The sequence below is a fragment of the Molothrus aeneus genome, chromosome 2 (assembly GCF_037042795.1).
Source record: "Molothrus aeneus isolate 106 chromosome 2, BPBGC_Maene_1.0, whole genome shotgun sequence".
NCBI classification, from domain to species: Eukaryota; Metazoa; Chordata; class Aves; order Passeriformes; family Icteridae; genus Molothrus; species Molothrus aeneus.
The window spans coordinates 25,076,599-25,095,618 of NC_089647.1; the positions used below are offsets into that span (position 1 = coordinate 25,076,599).

Below are 19,020 nucleotides of genomic sequence, written 5' to 3' on the forward strand. Positions count from 1 at the left end.
CCTGGAGCTTTATTGTAAAGGTGTAATGAAAATGGACCATGAAAAGATCATTACCATTTTGCAAGATGCCTATTTCACTTGTATTTATCTCCCTTCCCTCTTCTATGCAGTAGAGTTCATGCTCCTTCCCAAACCAGTCCCATTACTTCTAAGTGAGAACTTCTACCCCATGAGGGCTCTCAAAATTTTTTTCCATAAAATACACTACAACTATAGTTTTGTGGAAACTGGTGTAATGGAGAGAGGCACGTCCTCACCAGGCATTAAATCAAAAAGAGTAAGATTTGTGTGGGTGCCGAACTGACCTCTAGTGGCACCTACACAATAGCCTTATGTCAGAATGTCAGATTCGGCTTTTTTTTTTTTTTTTTCCCAACTATCGGCAGGTAGGCTATGAAGCATCATTACAGAATATTTTGGGGTCCGCTGTGAACTGACAGAACTTAACCCTGTGGGTACAGCTTCCCACGGTGCAAACCCGCTGAGCGCACACTGTGACTCCGCTGTGCCTTGCTGGATGAACCTGGACGGCGGGAGCGCAGCTGCTGCGTGGACAGTGCCATGACCGGGGAACACCTCGCCAGCAGGGACCCAGGGCAGCCTTCTCGCCCAGCCCGCAGGGCTACCCTGGTCTAACCAAGGGTGCAGAGGCAACACCTCTGTGCCCTTTCCCCTTGCCAAGAGCTGTGCCCAGGTGTGACCGCAGGAGACACATCCCCCCAGTGCCGAGCTCCCTGTGAGGGCCGGCCCGAGGCCCCTCACGGCGCTGCCCCCTCACGCCCCATCCCAAACCGCTGAATCCCGGCCCGCGCGCCTGCGCTGAGGCCGCGCGCGTTTCCGCTTCCCCGCCGGGCGCCCGGGAAGGAGGGAGGCGGCGGCATCCCGGCTGCTCTCCCCGGAGCCTGCGCATGAGCGCCGCATCGCGCCTCCCGCCCTTCCCTCCTTTCCCTCCTCCTCCTCCCTCTCCTTCTGCTCCAGCTCCGCGAGGGCCCGGCCGCCGCTCCGCGCCCCGCCCCGCCCCGGGAATGCGCTGCTCGGCGGCCGCTCGAAGGAGCTGCGCGGCGGGCGAGGAGCGGGATGGAGGTGGAGGAGGCGTTCCCGCTGGTGGGGCAGATGGGCCCTTACCAGGTGTACCTGTGCGTCCTGCTGGCCGTGCTCCTCCAGGTGAGAGGCCGCCCTTCCCGCCCGCTCCTGTCCCGAGGGGGAAGCAGTGCCGGGAGGGGGATGCTCTGGCTGCGGTGGACAGCTGTTCCCAGAGTGTTGGCTGGATGTCCCTGCGGGGAGTGCTGCCCGGTGCGAAGGCTGGTGTGGGAGGGCTTCTGCTGAGGGCTGCTGTGGCACTAACACGTCCTCCCCTCTGGGTCTGTCCTGCAGCAGCGTGCTGCGCTCCTGGGACGCAGGTGACCTCTGCCCAAAGGCAGCGCTCAGTTGTGCGGAGTGAATTTGGGGAAGGCAGCTGATGCTCTCTGCGCCGCATTTCCTGGGCGGTTACGCCTTGTGCCACTCTGGAGCACTTTAGGAGCTGGTCAGGGGAAGGGCTGGCTGAGGTTGAACTGAGGTTTCCGTGACCTAGACTGGAAGACGTGGAGTTCTCTAAGAGGCTCTGCTGGGAATCCTGCGCAACCTGGAGTTAATGGGCTAGGCTGGGAATTTCTAGGTTGCATGTGGCTTGATTGTCACTGATAAAGTGACAGGTGGCCACTGATACCTCTGTGTGCAGAAGCTCTTGTGTAACCAGCTGACAGGTTGTGATTGCTTATGGTGTTTTGATTTGCCTCGACTTAGCTCTTAGAGTACAGGGGCAGTGTCACTCCATTAGGTACTGGATGAGGCCCTGCATTTTGGGTGGTCAGGTTTGTGAGATACAAAGCTGGAACTCTCTTAAGTTTTATGATAAAAGTGGAGTCCAAAATAACAGTAGAGTGCTAGAAGAGAACACTCTTCTAGTGCTCTAGAAGAGACAGGCTCTCTGGAGAGAGAGTTTCAGAGCCTGCATGCACAAGTGATGTGCTCTGCCACCATGTTTGTCACCTTTCAATTTCATTTCATCTCGTGCATTTTCCTGTGAGGACAGGAAAGGAAGACAAGAATATCATGTGAACTGTCACAGTCAAGCATAGGACTGAAGTATGGTTTGAATCTGACAGAAGTCTGGTTTACCCCATGTTAGCATCAAAAACTTCGTTGTCATGAATTCAGCTAGGCTGGGAGGTGCTGGGTTACTTCCTCTGTTGCAATTTAATAGTTGCAGGAAGAAAGAGGGGAACGTAAATGTCCTCCCTCCTCTGCTGACCCGTTTTGTACTAATCAAGAACTTCAGTCATGAGCTGTGAGACTGAAGAGGTCTTTTCATGGCACCCCCTACTTCCCCTAGACTGACCAAAATACTAAGAAGCTTTATGAGATGACCGAAGAAGACTAAGATGCCCAGTCCTGTTGGATGGGAGCTCTATACTTGGTTGAAAAGTTTTGGTGATAAACAGCAAAAGCTTTGTAGGTTTCTATTTCATTGTACTGTATTCTTTTTTTTTTTCTTCTTTCTTTCATTTATACTGATTTAGCTGATTAATTCATTAAAATTAGACATTGCTTATTCTGCTGGCCAGCAGGCTAGAAAATGTATATGTTCACTGAAGATTAAGCATTAAGGAAGCAATAGTTACTTCTTTTTCCAGTGCTGATCATGTTCTGGAATGAACTGCAAATCATGACAAGTGCTCTGTGTTTCCAGAATTTTTAGTATGGGTCATCTGTTCGGTAATGTTTGTGTTATTTTGTTTTGGTTTTAGTGGATTAACTTGCATTTCTCACAGGAAAAGTAAATAGAAGAATCTTTGCAAATTCTGGAACTAATTCAGAATAAATAAAGGAGGATAGCAGGTTTGCAGGTCTGCTTTTTTTCTCCTCATGTTATATTTTATTCTTGAACTATACCAATGAGTATCATCCTCTGATTCGTAGGCTTTCTTTACTTCAGATCATGCAGGCACAGGAGTCTGTAAGGAGTTTAGATGTGAAGCATGGTGTCTTTCAGTTCATGAGTAGATTTGGACTTATTCATCTGGTTCCTGTTTGGGTGGTTGATTGCTCTTTGTGTTCCTTTATTGGTGCCAAGTTACATAATGTAACTTGGGAAGTCACTGGGAAGTACGGGAGCAAGACTGAAGGCAGGTTCCACGACTGGTGCTAATCTTTTGTCTGGTTTATCATCAGCCTTTGGAAGATGGACCCAAAGGTAAGTAATGTATCTTGTGTGTGTGATGTAGAATGTTGATCTAGCTAATCATGGACTCCTGTAGTGGATTAGATGCAGCATATGGCAGCAGAATGAGAATTCCTGGTAGTCTATATCACTGGCTGTGCCATGATTATTCCATTTTGTTGCTAGTTTCCCTGTCCCTTTCCATGTGCTCCCTCAGCTGGCCTACATTTTTTTTGTTGGCCTGTTGGTATAAAAAATATTTCTACATTCTTAAAGGTAAGAACACCCAATGTGTGAAAATATTTGTCCGCTGTGTCAAGTCCCTTCATCTTTGTAGCCAATATCCAGAGCTTAGACTGCTTTCCCTTCCCAGTGAGATTCCCAGCAGGTGCACTTGCTTTTCTTGTAGGCTTTTATGCTTTTTCATCTCTGCATGTTATTAATCTCTTCGAGTTTCATACTGTATAAGTATTTTCCTTCATTTTAGTGGGTTTTTTGATATAAATTTCTACAGTAAGCTACTACCACCAAGTAGCCTTAGTGATATACCAGTGTATCTGGTCTCTGAATTCTAATTACAGACATAGTTTAGTTCACAGAACTTCTTTGAGTCAGGCTCTACCAAACACTTTTGTCTGCAGGGGTGAGACTTACACATGAGTGAATTTCAGGTGAGCTTGAGTGAACTGGTACTTGTTATGTGGAATGAGCTTACTGACATTCTGGCAAAAATCTCCAGGTTGCTTCTAATTAGAAAAATATTTTTCTATGTTATCAGTGTAAAACTAGATTAAGTGTGAGTCTTGTGTGCTCCTTCTTTCATCTTCCCTGATTTCTATTATCCTCTGCTACCTGCTGCTGTTACTCATTAACCTGCTGAGCTGTTATTATATCAAGGTATGTCTGGCTTATTCACTACCAAGTTAATAGGAATTTGGAAGATTTTTTGGCGTATTCTGTAGCAATAGTTGCTGACTTTATAATGGACTGACAACAGCTGACAACAGAGAAATGTTTTTCAAATGACATGGAATTACAGAAACACCAGGCTTAACTGAAGAATGTGAAGACTGACTAATGATGTGAAATTAAGGCTGGATTAGTCTTGCATTGGTAGTATGTCTTTAAGAAAGTGAGGAAGAAACAAAGGGATCTGATAACTCTTAAAATACTTAGGACTTTATTTTGAGCTTAAAGTAAATACTTGATACCTGTTGATTACTGGAAAGGTTGTCGCAATGTTTTGAAGAAATTATACTGAAGTATTATTAAAGAACAGTCTTTCGGTATTTAGTGTGTGTAGCAATGTGAGACAAAATCCCACACCATGATCAGATGCTTGAGAGCACAGAAACATATTTGAAAATAAAAAGTTTCTTTGTCTCTTGTGGTTCAACATATCTGCTTGAACGAGTCTGGCCTGTGCCAGTGAATCGGCGCGACAGGATTGCCCAAGCCCAAACAGAATGGAGATGTGCTCTTACTGTGTCTCTACTAAAGGGCTTTAAAAAACATGTTAAAATTCAGAAGGGAGTTCTTGTTTGCACAGCTGGAAAAGTCTTTGCACAGTAATATGGATAATTACCAAGGGTGGTTGTTCCCATCCATCTTGGGAACTCCTTACTAACTGAGGGGAGGATGTAAAAAGAGTTAAGATAGTTACATCAAGTTGCTTGAATGATACCTGTGCCTTAAACTGTTTGTGATGCAGTGCAGCTGTAATGAGTGGTGTTGCTAACGTCCCTTTACTGTTGACAACAATATCATGTATGACTTATGTCATTACAATATCCCAGTGCAGAAAGATGGTCTTTAATCATCCCATCTGCACAAATGTTTTGAGGGAAAGCGCATTCTGGGGCATGTGGCTTAAGTACATTCCAAATCTCTAGAAATAATTCAGAAGAAATAGTGTCTGTCTTCAGACAGGATGCAGATGTGATCCCCTATGTAGCCTTGCTTAACTGTTTCTTGACATTTCTTATTTATGCCCTGTACATACTCTGCCTCTTTTAATGGCATGAGACATCACTCTGTAGTTGCAATGACAGTAATGAAATACTTGGTCAGTGAATCTTCTTTTAATACTTACATTTGCTTGAATCTTTTAAACTTTTCTTTGAACCAGCCAGAATTGATTGTACACTGAAGAGCTTATTCCCAGTCCTTGATGATGTATGCTATTTGGACTTTATCTGAATAGGAAGAGCAAAACAAATTGGAAATGTAATGAAAAATTTAAAATTAAGAAAGGAGAGGGGTATTTCACAAATTGCATTACAGCTCTCTATAGCATGCTGCAGTTGTTCCAGGGGCATCATGACAGGTACAGTGTTTCCCCAAAGTTCCTTGCACTGTAACTTAGACACAATTCAAGTACAAGTGTCTGTAAGGTAAGTGAGCAAGGTGGCAGATATAAAAAGAATTTTCAGAATTTCCGTGTAATCTTTTTTGAGTTTGATTTCCTCAATGTTTGTTTTGTTTTCTGTATGTGGGAGAAGTCTGAGTTTTAAGTCTGTCTGATTCTCAATTAAGCAGTTGCAGAATGTGTGTCAGACATGTGCAGCCACTTCCGTGGAGGAAAGATTTCAAATGTGGCATGAATACAAACATAAGATGTAGGGACCCAAATGTTTTTTGAGGAAAGCTTTGTATTCTCACATCTCTTTGTGCATTGTATCCTACTCAAAACGTGCTTATGCTGAAGGATGGTGTTGCTTTCCATGTAAATGTGATGAAGGCTTTTAGAGTACTTGCATCACTGAATATAAATCCTTGTTCTGGTATAGCATACTCCTGTTTTGGAGGACAAGTAAATGAGGTGGGTGTGAGTATGTAAGCTATTGATGCATAAAGATGTGCTGCTACTCATTTAGCTAAGAATATTTCCATCTGAAAGTTGATGGAACTGCTAAGTGAAGACAGATCCTACCATTTACTTCAATTGGGTGGGGCCAGTCTTTCAGGAAAAAAGGTAGTTCTTGGTTCACACGTGACATTTGATTTCAGTGGTGCTAACCAACAATCCTTGGTCTCTGTCCTTCTTTCAGATCCATAACTAATTTCCTTAAGAGAGACGATCACCTGCCTTTAATGTTATTATATTTATAACCTTAAAAATATGAATGCAGCTGATGCAGACATTGTAGTATTTTCTGCAGAAAACATGAAATAATAATTCTGGGCTGTGACATGCCTTATTAGCAGTGGGGTCCTTAACTCTCAGATAGAGTGCAGAAGTCTGGATGCTAACAGTTGCCTCCTTACTGATTAATTTTAAAAAGCTAACTTGCTTCTGTTTGTTTTTTTAAAAAAGAATCCCTAGTGGAGGGAAGTTAGGAATATGTCATCAGCTACCTACGCCTTCATCTTCCCTTAAAGTTATGTTGTGTCTTAATCAAACTAGTGCATCATTCACACACATTTATCTGCTTTACATTTATCTGCAAGAGTATGGTCAGAGCAAGCTTGAGGAGAGAAGAAATGTGAGCTGTAACTTCAAGACCTTCCCTTCTTTAGCTGTATCTGAACTGCAAAGCACATGCAATTGAGCTCATATGTAGGTGTTTTTAAGTGCCAGTTGCTGGATGTTCTTGCTCTTGTAATGATTACAACATTCACTCTGACACTAAACCAGACATTCTGTGCATGTCTATCTGTATAAACACCTCTGCTGAGCTTCTGCAGTTTAACATACAAGGCTGACTTCAGCTTCTGTGCAGTTCAGTCCAAGAAGATGCCTGTTCAGTGTGCTGTTGTGAAGACTTAACAGAACTACTGCTGATGGGCGTAGCAAGAAGCATGAGTTTTGGGAGAGGCACAGAGCAGACATTCTGAAGGCTTACCTACAGAGGGAATGTAGTAGAGTATTTTGCCTGTTTAAAAAAAAAAAAAACCAACAAAAAAGCAACCCTAACAGCAAACCAGAATCCAGCTTTCTTTTTTTAAAAAGGAAGAAAGGTGGCTGCATGGTGTGTAGAGTGAAGTTGTCAGAAGGAACTTGCTCTGGGGCTCTTTACTGGAGCCATGGCTGAATGCCTTGATTTTTGCAAAGTCTTTTTAACAATGGGGATGGAAGGTGCCTGCAGGCACAGTGTCAATAGTGATTGTCATCTTTGTATGGGCTGTGGGTACATATGGGGAGATGTTTTCAAATTATTAATAGTGAAGTTGTTATTATGTAGAATATTTGGTGCTATGGGATCATATTTGGACTTGCTGAAGCAATCCCATCTTCTGCTGTTTGCCTTTCAGTGTGGCAAACTACAATCCATCTAGCCAGTCTGTCCTCTAAGCACCCTTGGAAGAGCAGCCTGGGAGTTAACAGGCATAATTCTACTGGGTAGCAAACACTATGAGTTAAAAATATTTGTATTATGACACATTATCTCCTCTTCCTTCTTTTCTGCCCCTGTGTACACACAGTCTCTAACTTGATATGTTTTGTAGGCAATAAATTACCTGTGTTTTTCCACTAGCAATATCAAGGCACTCCTCACTGACACGTCTCCATTTTAGTGGCTCTAAATTCCTTTCCTCTTGGGTGAGAGAATTAGTAGGTGTGTAATTGAACTCAGAATAGTTGTTTGCCACTTGCATGAGATAGTTGCTCTTTATTTTTGATAAAGTTTTGTGTTCTCAAGTGTCTTTCTTATTTTAACTGGAGTAGTTAATATAACTACTTCTTTAACACAGTGCTTCTTGTGTATTGTTTACATTAAGCAAAACCTGTTTGCTTTTTTCAAGTATTAGCCCAGTGGGACTGGAGTCCCTCTGGAGCAATAACATCTGTTTTCTAGGTCTTGTCTGTTTACAGTATGATCTCTGACTAAGTTTGCAGTTTAACCTGGTTAAACGTAGTGTTTACCTGGTCATTTTCCCAATCATGGTGGGCTCAGGGTGAAAGGGTGTTAAGAATTTGCCTTGGAAGGCTCGATGAAGGTTTTGAGATCCTCATATAAGGAAAGATGGAGCGAGTTGTGTGTATAGCTTACAAAACTTTGTGGTGTGATGTTTAGTTACTGGTGTCTTAAAAATGTATAAAGACCAGGGCCCTTTAATATCTTTCCATTTATAAACCCTTGACAGACTTCTTCCTGAAGAGGTTATGCCTTTTTACAGTAAATTTAAGAGTGCTGAAGCAGTTTTGTAATTCCTAATTATTTTTCTGAGCACTTTTAAGAAGTAATTCAGGGAATTCTGAGGCCTGTAGGCTGTAAGCTGAAAATCAATGGTTTGGCAAGTTCCACAATGAAACTGGAAAAACATATTTTTTCAGTTCTGGAGCATCATACTACTATTTCATGCTCTGAAATAGTAGTAAACAGAAGACATTTTTCAGTTTAAAAAAGCCCATAAAACACAAGTAGATCTAATTGCTTGCCCTCAGACAGGTCCTTAAAATGAATAAATAAATGAAAGTAGCTTATACAAATGTCAGCATTGTCTTTTAGTCTGGATACTTAAAGAAAAACTTTGGAAGTAATCACTAAGTTAGCAAGTTAAATGCTTTAGCCAAGAGTATGCTTTTGTTATAGTCCTAGCAGAACTGCCTCTCTGAGACCAGGATGCTCATCCAATATTCCTTGGCAGTGTCCCAAATTGTCATGCAAAGATGAGGACTTTGATCTCTTAAAATACTGCCTGTGACTCAGATAAATATATAGCCAACACAGAGAGAGAGGGGCAAACATGAAATGCAGACAAAACAATAATCGTGCTTGTGGAAGCAGCACTAAACCCTGCCTGATACTTGTCAGCCCACAGTTCCTGCTTTTTTTTTGCCAGCAGTTGCTGACTTTTTTTCATGTTACCCTATAATACCATTGGGATGGTCCACTCCTGGGCTTTGCATTGTATTCGTAAACTGGAATAGGAACTTACAGCATTTCTTTGCTTTATTCTTTTCTAAGTCCTTTTCCTCATAAGAAGAGTGGAGTGGCACTTTTGATGTGATATTGGTGAAACTATGTAGCTGGTACTTGACTGAGGAGTTGTGGCACTTGATTGCACATTAATGCAGTTTGCCTTCCTTGAATATTCCTATTGAAGCAGAGGTAGTATTGATAGTTCTTGTTGTAATTTTGGTTCATGTGTATTGCCTTGGTTCTTTAACTTACCAGTCCGTGAGCTTTCTTTTTGCCTTGTGTTTCTAAAGGCAGAAAAATAACTTCATTATTCATGTTCAGAGATGTGTCAACCTGTGATGTGAGTGAGGGTGCTGTGTTCCCGTGGCCCTGTCAGACAAAGGTGTGTACACAGGATATGTTGCAGAAAGCTTGTACAGTGAAGGTATTTGCTCTTCAGACACCAGTGTTTGCCTGTGGAAAGTAAAGCAGCTCTTGTCTGTGTATGGCAGCAGTCGCCTGGCTCATGGGCACCCAGGCTGAGCAGGAGCAGCAAACCCCTGCTGCTGCCACTGCCCACCAAAATAACACTAAGAACGAAACAGAGCTGAGGGGTGTGTTTGGATATTTGGAACAGGAGGGGGAAGCTAGAGGGACATTTTCCACAAACCAGTAGGAGGTGAGGCTCTAAGAGTTATGGTCTGCTGTGCAGTGTTTGTCTCCATTGTGGATGTTAAAGAATTTCTAGGGTGAAGTCCTTTAAGGTTTTGGACAGACTTTGGACTTCTTGCTGTGGATTCTGGAGGCCAGCAGTTTCAGGCTTAAAAACTCTAAACTGTGTAGGTTTTCTCCATTTGTCTGCAAAAACCCTAAGTTCTTTCAAAATATGTGTCCACTCTGTCATTGGTAAGTCACAGGTTATAACAACCAACAATGGTTACATTCTGCATGGGAAATACTTCCTGTCAAAGTGGGTCTGGCCTTGGTAAGGACTTGAGATGTCATGTTCTTCTGCACATGGTGATTCTTCGCTTTAACTACCACAGCTTTTCCTGTCTTACAGTGTTCTCCCTCTTACCATGCCACCAGGAAGGGAAGGAGACTTTCATGGAGCAATGTGTTGTCAGCAGCAAAGAATAATTTTGCGGCAAGAAGACGTTGTAGGGCTTTTCTACATAGGAGTTATTGAGGAGAAAAAATAATGTGGATTTAAAGCCAAATCACCCTTTGGAGATGATTTGGAGCAGATGAGATCATCAGATTTTCAAAAATTAGGTTGCCCTCCAGCTTTTCAGCTGCTTGCCATGGGTTTAGAAGAAATTACTCTAATCCTGAACTAGAACAATCTCTTTATCAAAAGCTTCTGCCAGAGCAAGGTCGTTCATTGTTCTTCCTTAATTTCTGTCCTTCCTCAGGGTGCAGTTTTAATGTTTCTGTATTGGAAAGGTCGAAAGTTACTGTCTTGCTCATTATTTTGTTCAGCAATGAATGCTTCCACTGATACTTGTCTAGAATGACCAGGCTAGTTGAGAATTGCTGATGAGCTGACTAAAAAACTGACTAAAGACTAGAAAGCTCCCCTTCCTAGAATCGAAGTCTCACTTTTGTTTTTTCATTTGTGCTTCATAATGGGTAAATTATGAGGTCTGAAAGAGTTTCTTAAATTATTTTTGTGCTCATTTCACTATACACAAATGAAACTTTAAATTCATTCTCCCCCTTCCTTGCTAGTCTTATTCGATGTTCTGCATCTTTCTTGGATGTAATTTATAATGAAAGCAAACATCTGGTAAGCTGGTCACTTCTATTAATATTAAGTTAATTTCAAAATCTGTTAGTGAAATAGCTTTAACTGGCTAACTAAAATCCCTTCTACTTAGCAGGGAACATGAAAGTTTACAGGTTATTAGGGCATTGCCTTTTAATAAATTCCTTTACACCACAGTCTTCTAATTTAGGCAGACTATAAAATTTTAACCTAAATAGAATATTGACAAATAGGAGAAACTTCAACTAATGGAACTCTAAGCATCTCATCATTAATGATTGGGAGCTGGTGCCTTTCCCCCTGTACTTGGTATTCATCCTGATTAATACAGATCAGTGCAGGGAATTTGGTAGGGAACTGTTAATATCCATATAGAGCCAATTAAAACATTTTATGAACAGGAACTATACACTTAAATGACATATATTTGACTTGATTTGGGTTATAGAACAAATGAAAATCAAGGGCTTTGTTTGCCACAATGCATATAATGTAGTCATTTATATTTTACACAATTGTTATATAACATTTCTATTTGATTTGTTACTGTTTTGTGTTGTTCACCAGTCCGCACAAGTATGTTACTAATACTAAATGCGAGCATTTAGAGTACTTAAGGGAGAAATCTTCAGATTCATTAACACAACTCTTACTTAAATGAAAGCTTTATTTTGTAATTAAGTCTAGAGTTTCCTTCGTCAATTTTTTAAAATCACTTCTAGAAAATGCTTCTGACCTTAAGAATTGTCAATGAGTTTTGGGGGGTGTTTTGTGGGCTTTGTTTTGTTTCCACTATGACATTAATAAGGTTTACTGTACCTCTTATCCAGAATACAAGGCAGGTGCCCAATAGGAAAGAGAGTTTTGTGTCAGCAGTGATTCAGTGAACTTGAGTATAGAACAATACTATTTGATAATATCAAAACACATCTCTGTCTTCATGTGGTTTGCTGAGTGCACAAATCAATTGAAAGTGTTTCTATCTTTGTGATATCCTTAGTTGCTGCACCCACCATGATGTCAAAGGCTGATTGTTGGTGGTTTTATATTGAAAAAGCCCTGTAGTGTTTCTGCATGTGCCTGCAATCACTTATTTTTCTATTCAGTTTTCTGTAGCTGGTTTCACCTCATGCAAAAATGAAAAATGCTGTGTTTTCCTTCTTGAAACCAAATGCCTTGAGGATTTAGCTTCTTGACCTACTTCAAAAATATGCTTATTATTTCAGGACAAAAGCAAGGATGTTATCACTTAGCCCTGGCACATAATTGTCTGAGTGAGTCAGTGTAGGGGGATGCACCACACATCATGACCTGTAATTCTCATTTCTCAGTAATTTCAAGCTGTTCTTGAGAGTACTGTATCCACACATCCCTAGCAACATGTTCACTCAGCTTTTTAAAACCTCTTTTCCCAAGTGATCTTAGTCATTGCCTTCTTTCCCAGATGAGTTCTTTTGCTTTTCATTGTTGTCGATCTAGAAGTTGTTCTTAAATAATAACAGTTAACTGGTTTTTTTTCCAAATTTCTTCTGAAAATGGAAAATTGAAAGAGAATTATTTAAAAAAATATTTATCTACCTCCTGCCACTAAAGTAGCAGTTTATCAAGTAGAATACAAAGAGGAGCTAATGGTAAAAATTGCTTTCAGAAACTAACTCGGGGCTCTGTTTTAGTTTAGTAATAATTCTCATTTAGATTTGGGTGTAACTCCAGCTGCTCAGCTGCTCAGAGCAATATTATCTGATGTTGCTTGCATCAGGATTCCGAGGTCCTCAGGCTGCTTTTTTTGTACCCATGGTTCTCCCAGTTTAGTGAATTATTTGTGAAGCAGCCTTCTGAGAGAACGCACTTCCTGTGGGTATGTTCTCCCCAGGAACGTGGGGAGGAGATGCTGGGAGCAGAGCAAGGACTGTTCAGGAGGCACCTAAGCAGGGTTTGAAGGATGGAGAGGCATGAATGAGGGTTTTTTGGAGGAAGGGGTTTGTTTATTTGTTTTATCAGGAACCACTGTGCCGAGTATAGTTCCTCAATGAGGGCTTGAGATGAAGCAGTTTTATTTGGAGAGTGTGGGGCTGTTACTAACAATGCCTTTTGTCTCCCTGAAGACTTTATGATCCCATCTTCTCTTGGAAATTTGTGCCATTTCTATGTTCAAACAGGTCTCAAACCATGGGGTTTTGAGCTGTAGTTATAATGTGACCTATGAATATTCTTCTCAGCAAGCAGCAGCAGCCCAGCTCTGGATCAGACTTGAAATGTGTGGGTTTCCAGCAGTTCTCTTTATTCTTTCCTAAATAAAAGTGACTTGATCACTATTTAGACCTTGTATATATCTGTTATTATTTAGGTATATTAAAAAAGCATGTGTGTTGTTCCTGTCTCTTCTAAAAGTAAAACAGGTCCACAGAAGTCAGAAAGCCAGCAAGGAATTCATTTTGTCAGAACTGGGAAGGATTAGATATTAAAACATGAGGAGGAGATCTAGCCCAAATACCAAATTAGAGTAGTGAACAACACAGGTGGAAGGAGAGGATAGAAGAGTAATATATTGCATTCAAGAATAGGGGTTTTCTCCTCCTTGGCACATCTAATAGCTGTAGGAATGTGCCCCCTGTTGACAGAGTGAGAAAACTATCCTTTGTCTCCTAAAAAAGGAAAAAAGCCCGGAAGTTTGTGTCCTCAGTTGGGTAAAAAGACACCCCATAGGTCCTTGGGGACTTCACCTCAAACTCAAGGACAGCCAATTGGACAGAAGCCAGAAAGTCCCACCTAAGCAATTTACTAGAAAAAGAAAAGAACAAAGGAACTAATCGCTTTTGTGAGGTGTTTTACCAGGAGCAAGAACCTCTTGCCCTGGCTTGGTTTTTCTTTGTAAAGAGCTAAAGAGCTTTGTTATTTTGCCTTTTATTAAAACTTTTCTGTTTCCAGCACCTCCACAGAAGCCATCCTGCTGATTTTATGCCACCTGAGGTGGCTGAGCTATCTTGGTGTGATATAAATCTCCAAGAGCTTATGAGACCTGGCTTGAGGAGACGCTACATCAAATAGCTTTTCCTTCATCCATGATCTGAACCTGCTGTGAGTGGGAGTTTGGGGCTGTCTGACTGAGGAAAAAGGTGTCAGGAGGGAAACTTCTCTCAAATATCCCACACATAAAAAGTGCAAGAACCACTTTGTTAGAGCTGTGGTTCTTCAGTGTGTGCTGTTTGGTAGATAAGGGCTATACATGACATCTCATAGTGGTAGAAGACAAATACAAAAGTAGGAATGTTTTTAATACTGATTCGATCTGGCTGTGAAAAATGCATATTTTATTATTGGCTTTTCACAAATATTAAAATGAATATTATATGTGTCGTGTTAGAAAGTAATGCTGTATTCTCTTAAGTAGTGTGTTAAATATAATTTTAGGTTATAACAAAATGTTAAAATAGAAACTGTGCTATGTAGGATACTTTTTTTCTAAAGAAAGGACTCGCACTGAGATAGCAGTCACAGGACACCTAAATCTTTCAGAGAAAAAGAATTTATTGCTCCATTGTCAGGAGAAATTAACATCTTCCTGCCTCACTCGGGCAGGATGAGGCCGTTAGGATTATGAGGAAGAAGTTGCTGATGACCAGACAGAATCCTGTGTTTGAATGGAATTTATGCATCATGTATGAGGTGTATGAATATGCAACAGGCTATTGTTTTTAAGGATTAATCCTCTGTTAGCAGGTGCCCTTTTTCGGGCTTGTGCTGTTCAGAAAAAGGTACCCGGACGTCCGTAACTCTTTGTTGCTATTGTCTCATATTGTCCTAAATCAAATTACCCAAATTATTATTACTCTAATTGTATTACTATTTTTATAACCACTTTATTACTATTAAAATTTTAAAATTTTAAACCAAGTGATTGGCATTTTTCACACAGCTGTGGAGGAGACATTACTTGGATTCAAGCTGAGCATCTCTGATGTTTTTTGTCTTTCATGCCAGCTCTATGTGGCCACTGAAGCCATCCTCATCGCATTGGTGGGTGCAACTCCTCCCTACCAGTGGGATCTCCAAGGGCTCTCAGCTAATGAGAGCCATGGCAACCACTCAGTGAGCGAGCAGGGAGCTTTTGGGGAATGGCTTCTGACTGCCAATAGCAGCGAGGTGCGTAAGCACGTACACTTCGACAGCAGCTTCACATCCATAGTCTCTGAGGTGAGTCTGAGATGTGTTTTGCAGCCTTGTGTGTGAATAGTAAATCTTACTGAGATGGTTTTGGGGGTCTCTTTGTACTGCTTTTTTCTTGCATACTAATGCATGTTTTGATTAGCAAATTAAATATGCTAGCTCCAGTTAGAGCCCAGGTAATGTGCTCATGTCTTTACTGGCAACAAAAACTAGCTTTATATTGCTGTGCAGATCTTGATCAGTGTTCTGCTCCAAAACCTCCCACCTTTTCTGTTTGGAGGTTACATATTGCATCCTGCAGCCTGGTTCCACATTTGAGCTGGAATCATGACATTCATTTTACTAATTTGCTCAAAATCCTTTATGGACTCTGAGCTGCTTTCTGGCCATCCCCTTTCTGAGTCCAGTGCATGTAGTGCATCCATCATGCAGTTAGAAAGCACTGGAGGAACTGAAGAGAAAGTGGCTCCTGCAGGTTTTGCAGCTCGACATGCAAGAACATGGGCAGTGGGGAGTCAGGTGGACAAAGCAGCTCCATCACATTATATTCCAAGACAAGCTTTGGCTTTGTTGGCACAACCTCTGTTTTTTAGGTGATTTCTTTCATGGTCTAGCCACAGTCCCTACAGGAATGATTCCAGACTCTGCATTGCTGTGTGCAACACCTGCCCTTCCTGGGTCTGTCAGTATCTGTTAATGTCAAATTTCTCTTTACAAGAGCCCTGAGTGCATTGGTTACAAGGCCTGAATGTAGAGCTGAACTGTGGAGTCAAGTGTAGTACCACTTGATTGTTTGTGGCTATTATCCTGAGGTATTAATGCTATCCAGATTACTCCTGTAAAGCAGTTTATTGGTTAGGAGCATATTAATAAAAATGGCCAGCTTTGGAATAGTACCAAGTCTTTGTGTACAAAAGGCATTGCTACTTATTCTCTCAGTAAAGAGGATATGAGTACTTATGATACCATTTAAATTAAAATTTTAATGGATGGTGGATTTCTTAAGCATTATTTAAAACTCAGTAAGGTTTTTAAATTTTCTCTGGGGTTTTTCTTTTTTGTTTTTTTTTTTTTTTTTTTAACTTGCCAAAGAATCCTTTGCTCTCTTAAACTTGACAAGTCAGACATGCTTGTAGAGGCTAGCATATGACATAGATTTTATACTGATCTTTTATACATTTTGGTTGCATAAATAAGAAATGCAGGTAAAGAACAAAGCCTGCTTGAGCAAGAAAAAACCCTAAAAATCTCCCCCACCAAAAAAAACCCAAAAAACCCCAACCTCAAGGCAACGTGTGTAGAGTCTGCTTTCTAATTCTTTAGCATATATTTCAGTAGAGGCCCATTTGAATAAAATCTTCATACCTCTTCTGTTTCCCCTATTAAAGTACAATTTTTATGAATTTGTTAGCTGAATATTTGGTGTATTTGGAGGTTATGTGCTAAGTGCAAGCATTTTGAGAGAGAACATACATAGCTGGAGAATATTTCACCACTAATTCATTATTAATCTAATTTCATGATTGATTGTAAAGAAGTTTTTTCCTACATTGAAAGAGGGCATGTCAATGCTTAACCTTGTGGCACCGTTGATAGCATGACCATTACAAATTTACACTGAAAAAGATTCTGATGTAAAAAGCTTGATTTCTGAATAAGCATATATGTAGCATGTTTTTATGTAGAAAAGCCTTGAGCTCTCTAAAGGGCTTAGACATTGAGATAAATCTTGAGAAGAAATTTTGCTTTACAACCAAATTATCCCTTAATCCCTGAATGATTCAGAAAGCATCTCATGTCAACAATTTTCATGTTGGCAGCTTTTTAAATTTTTATACCAAAAGTTAGGGCATGATTCTTGTAGCTGTTATAAAACAAACTGACCATGTTATTCCAGGATAAAATTAATCTCATATGCAATTGTTTTACATATGCATTTTTCTGGCAATTGTTTTTGAAGTCTGCAGAAACTTCAAAAGCTGATTTATGGTCATATGGTTGGTTTCAGTTGAATTTTGTCAGTCTTGGCACTTTATGGATGCATTTCCTACTATTATCAGTAGCTACCTTCCTGTTAAAGTAACAATTCAAAATGAAGCAGATACAGAAAGTAAGCAAGTTATTTTCTTGGAGCTTATGAATGATGTTTTGTTATCATCCTAATCTTTGTGAGGTTTAATTGCATGGCTCTGTTCTCATGATGAGGTAGTTTATAACTGAGCTTTGAAATAATATAAGCTTTGCTAGAGAGGATATTTAATGAGATTTTGGTAGAGGAAGAGGAGATTATGAGGAGAAGATTAGAGAGTTATTGCAGGGATAATGACATAATCACCAGCTTACCAGCACAGGAAGAAGAGTTGGTTGTCACTAAAAGGAAACATTATCTCAAGGTGCAAGAGGAATAGTAAAAGAAAAGAACAGAAGATGTGGAGTGTTTAGAATACAAAAGAAAATAACTTTTGAACATTGAGAGCATGATATATTTTCAATCTGCACTTCTGTGGGCCAAAGAATTTTGTCAGGTTCAACTTGAGACATTAAGTCTGTAAGAATCAAACATTTCAAGATGTATTTGTATTGGAATTGAAGAGAACTGGAAGTGATGAAGTACACTGTAAAAAAGATGAGTGTGTGCAGAAAACCTGACTAGCCTGTCTAATGCTACCAAAGTATTGCTCAGGGACAAGACAGTTCATAAAGAGGAGCATGTGCAGGAGTACATAAACCACTTCTATTTTTTCCACAGTGTGTGTTCTACACACTGCAGTGACACATGTCAATAGGTAGAGCTGAATCGGTTTAAGTAAACAGTTTTGTGTAAAAGAAGGCAAAAGAAGGAAAGCGGGAGAAAGCTGCAGAAGTTAGAGTATTGTGAGGAATCTGTTCTTGATTTCAGAACCAAAGACTGCATTTGATTTGGGAGAACTGCAATTGTTAGTATCCTGCAAGGAGTTTGGGAGACAGCAGTGGGGACTGGTGATTTACTGAATATTATGCTTAGGAGATTTATGAAGAGTTTGATCTTCTTTAAAATTTGTAACATCCCCTCCAGGTATTAGCTGTTGGTGAACTGTTCGGATTCTGATTAATTTGCCTTTTTCCTGGTTTGTTGTTTCTGGTTTTTCTTCCCCCTCCATCCAGTGGTTTTTAATTGGCAATGCATCGTACAAAGTCAGTGCTGCCAGTTCTTTCTACTTCAGTGGTGTGTTTGTTGGAGCCATCTCCTTTGGGCAGCTGTCCGATCGCTTCGGGAGGAAGAAAGTCTATCTCACAGGTAACCCCTCGACAGAATGAATGGCACGAAGGTGTCGTGTCCCTGAAGATCAGTGGCAACAGCCCACTTTCTGCTGAGAGCTTGATATGCAGCTGTAAATCATGTGCTGTGATTTTGTTTGTTTTGGCATTCCAATATACTTGTGCCATAGAAGTTGAGACGACAAATCAATATTTCACTGTTCAGTCACCATTTGGATTTCTGTGAAGTGTTCTGGGTTTGTGAGTCACACTGTAAAAGGCTTTCACTTGTGCAACATTGTGCTCATGGGATCTCTGCAAGTTGCAATTAGTTATGTTTAGTAGTTTTGTAACAGCATTCTTACCTGTATAACCTGTTAGGAATTTGTTGCATGTTTTATCCCCTGACTGCATGATTTAATTTTTATGTATTTGTGATCCTCATACTGTTTTGAAGCTCATAAACTTTCTAACTGTCCGTGGATGAAACAACATTTGAAACTGCATGTTTTGTGTATGTATAAATTTGTGTGTCAATGCATGAGCATGTAGAGTTTAAAGAAATGTTTTATGCTTTTTGTTTTTCTTTGAAGAAACAGCACTCGTTCAAAGCACAAAAAGGTGGGTCTGCTCTGCATGCAAACCCACCATGTATTGTCCCTTGGCAATATTTCTCTTCTCTGGTTTCTAGACACTGCTCTCTAAAAATGAGGAGGGATATTTGGTCATATATTTAACCTATGGCTTCTGTATCAGGGACAAATATAAAGCCATCTTTAACAGGAGTCAGACAATGGTTC

General features: G+C 40.5%; 1 protein-coding gene across 1 annotated transcript in view; it reads left to right on the forward strand.

Annotated features, from left to right (window-relative positions):
- Nucleotides 1–1,027: 1,027 nt before the first annotated feature.
- SLC22A15 (solute carrier family 22 member 15) overlaps nt 1,028–19,020 on the forward strand; it is a 34,208-nt gene continuing 16,215 nt past the window's right edge. The window contains exons 1-3 of the mRNA XM_066572117.1: nt 1,028–1,164; nt 14,798–15,010; nt 18,128–18,260. Of these exons, the coding sequence (XP_066428214.1) occupies nt 1,078–1,164; nt 14,798–15,010; nt 18,128–18,260 (433 nt within the window). The 5' untranslated portion in view covers nt 1,028–1,077. The remainder of the gene's footprint in view (nt 1,165–14,797; nt 15,011–18,127; nt 18,261–19,020) is intronic.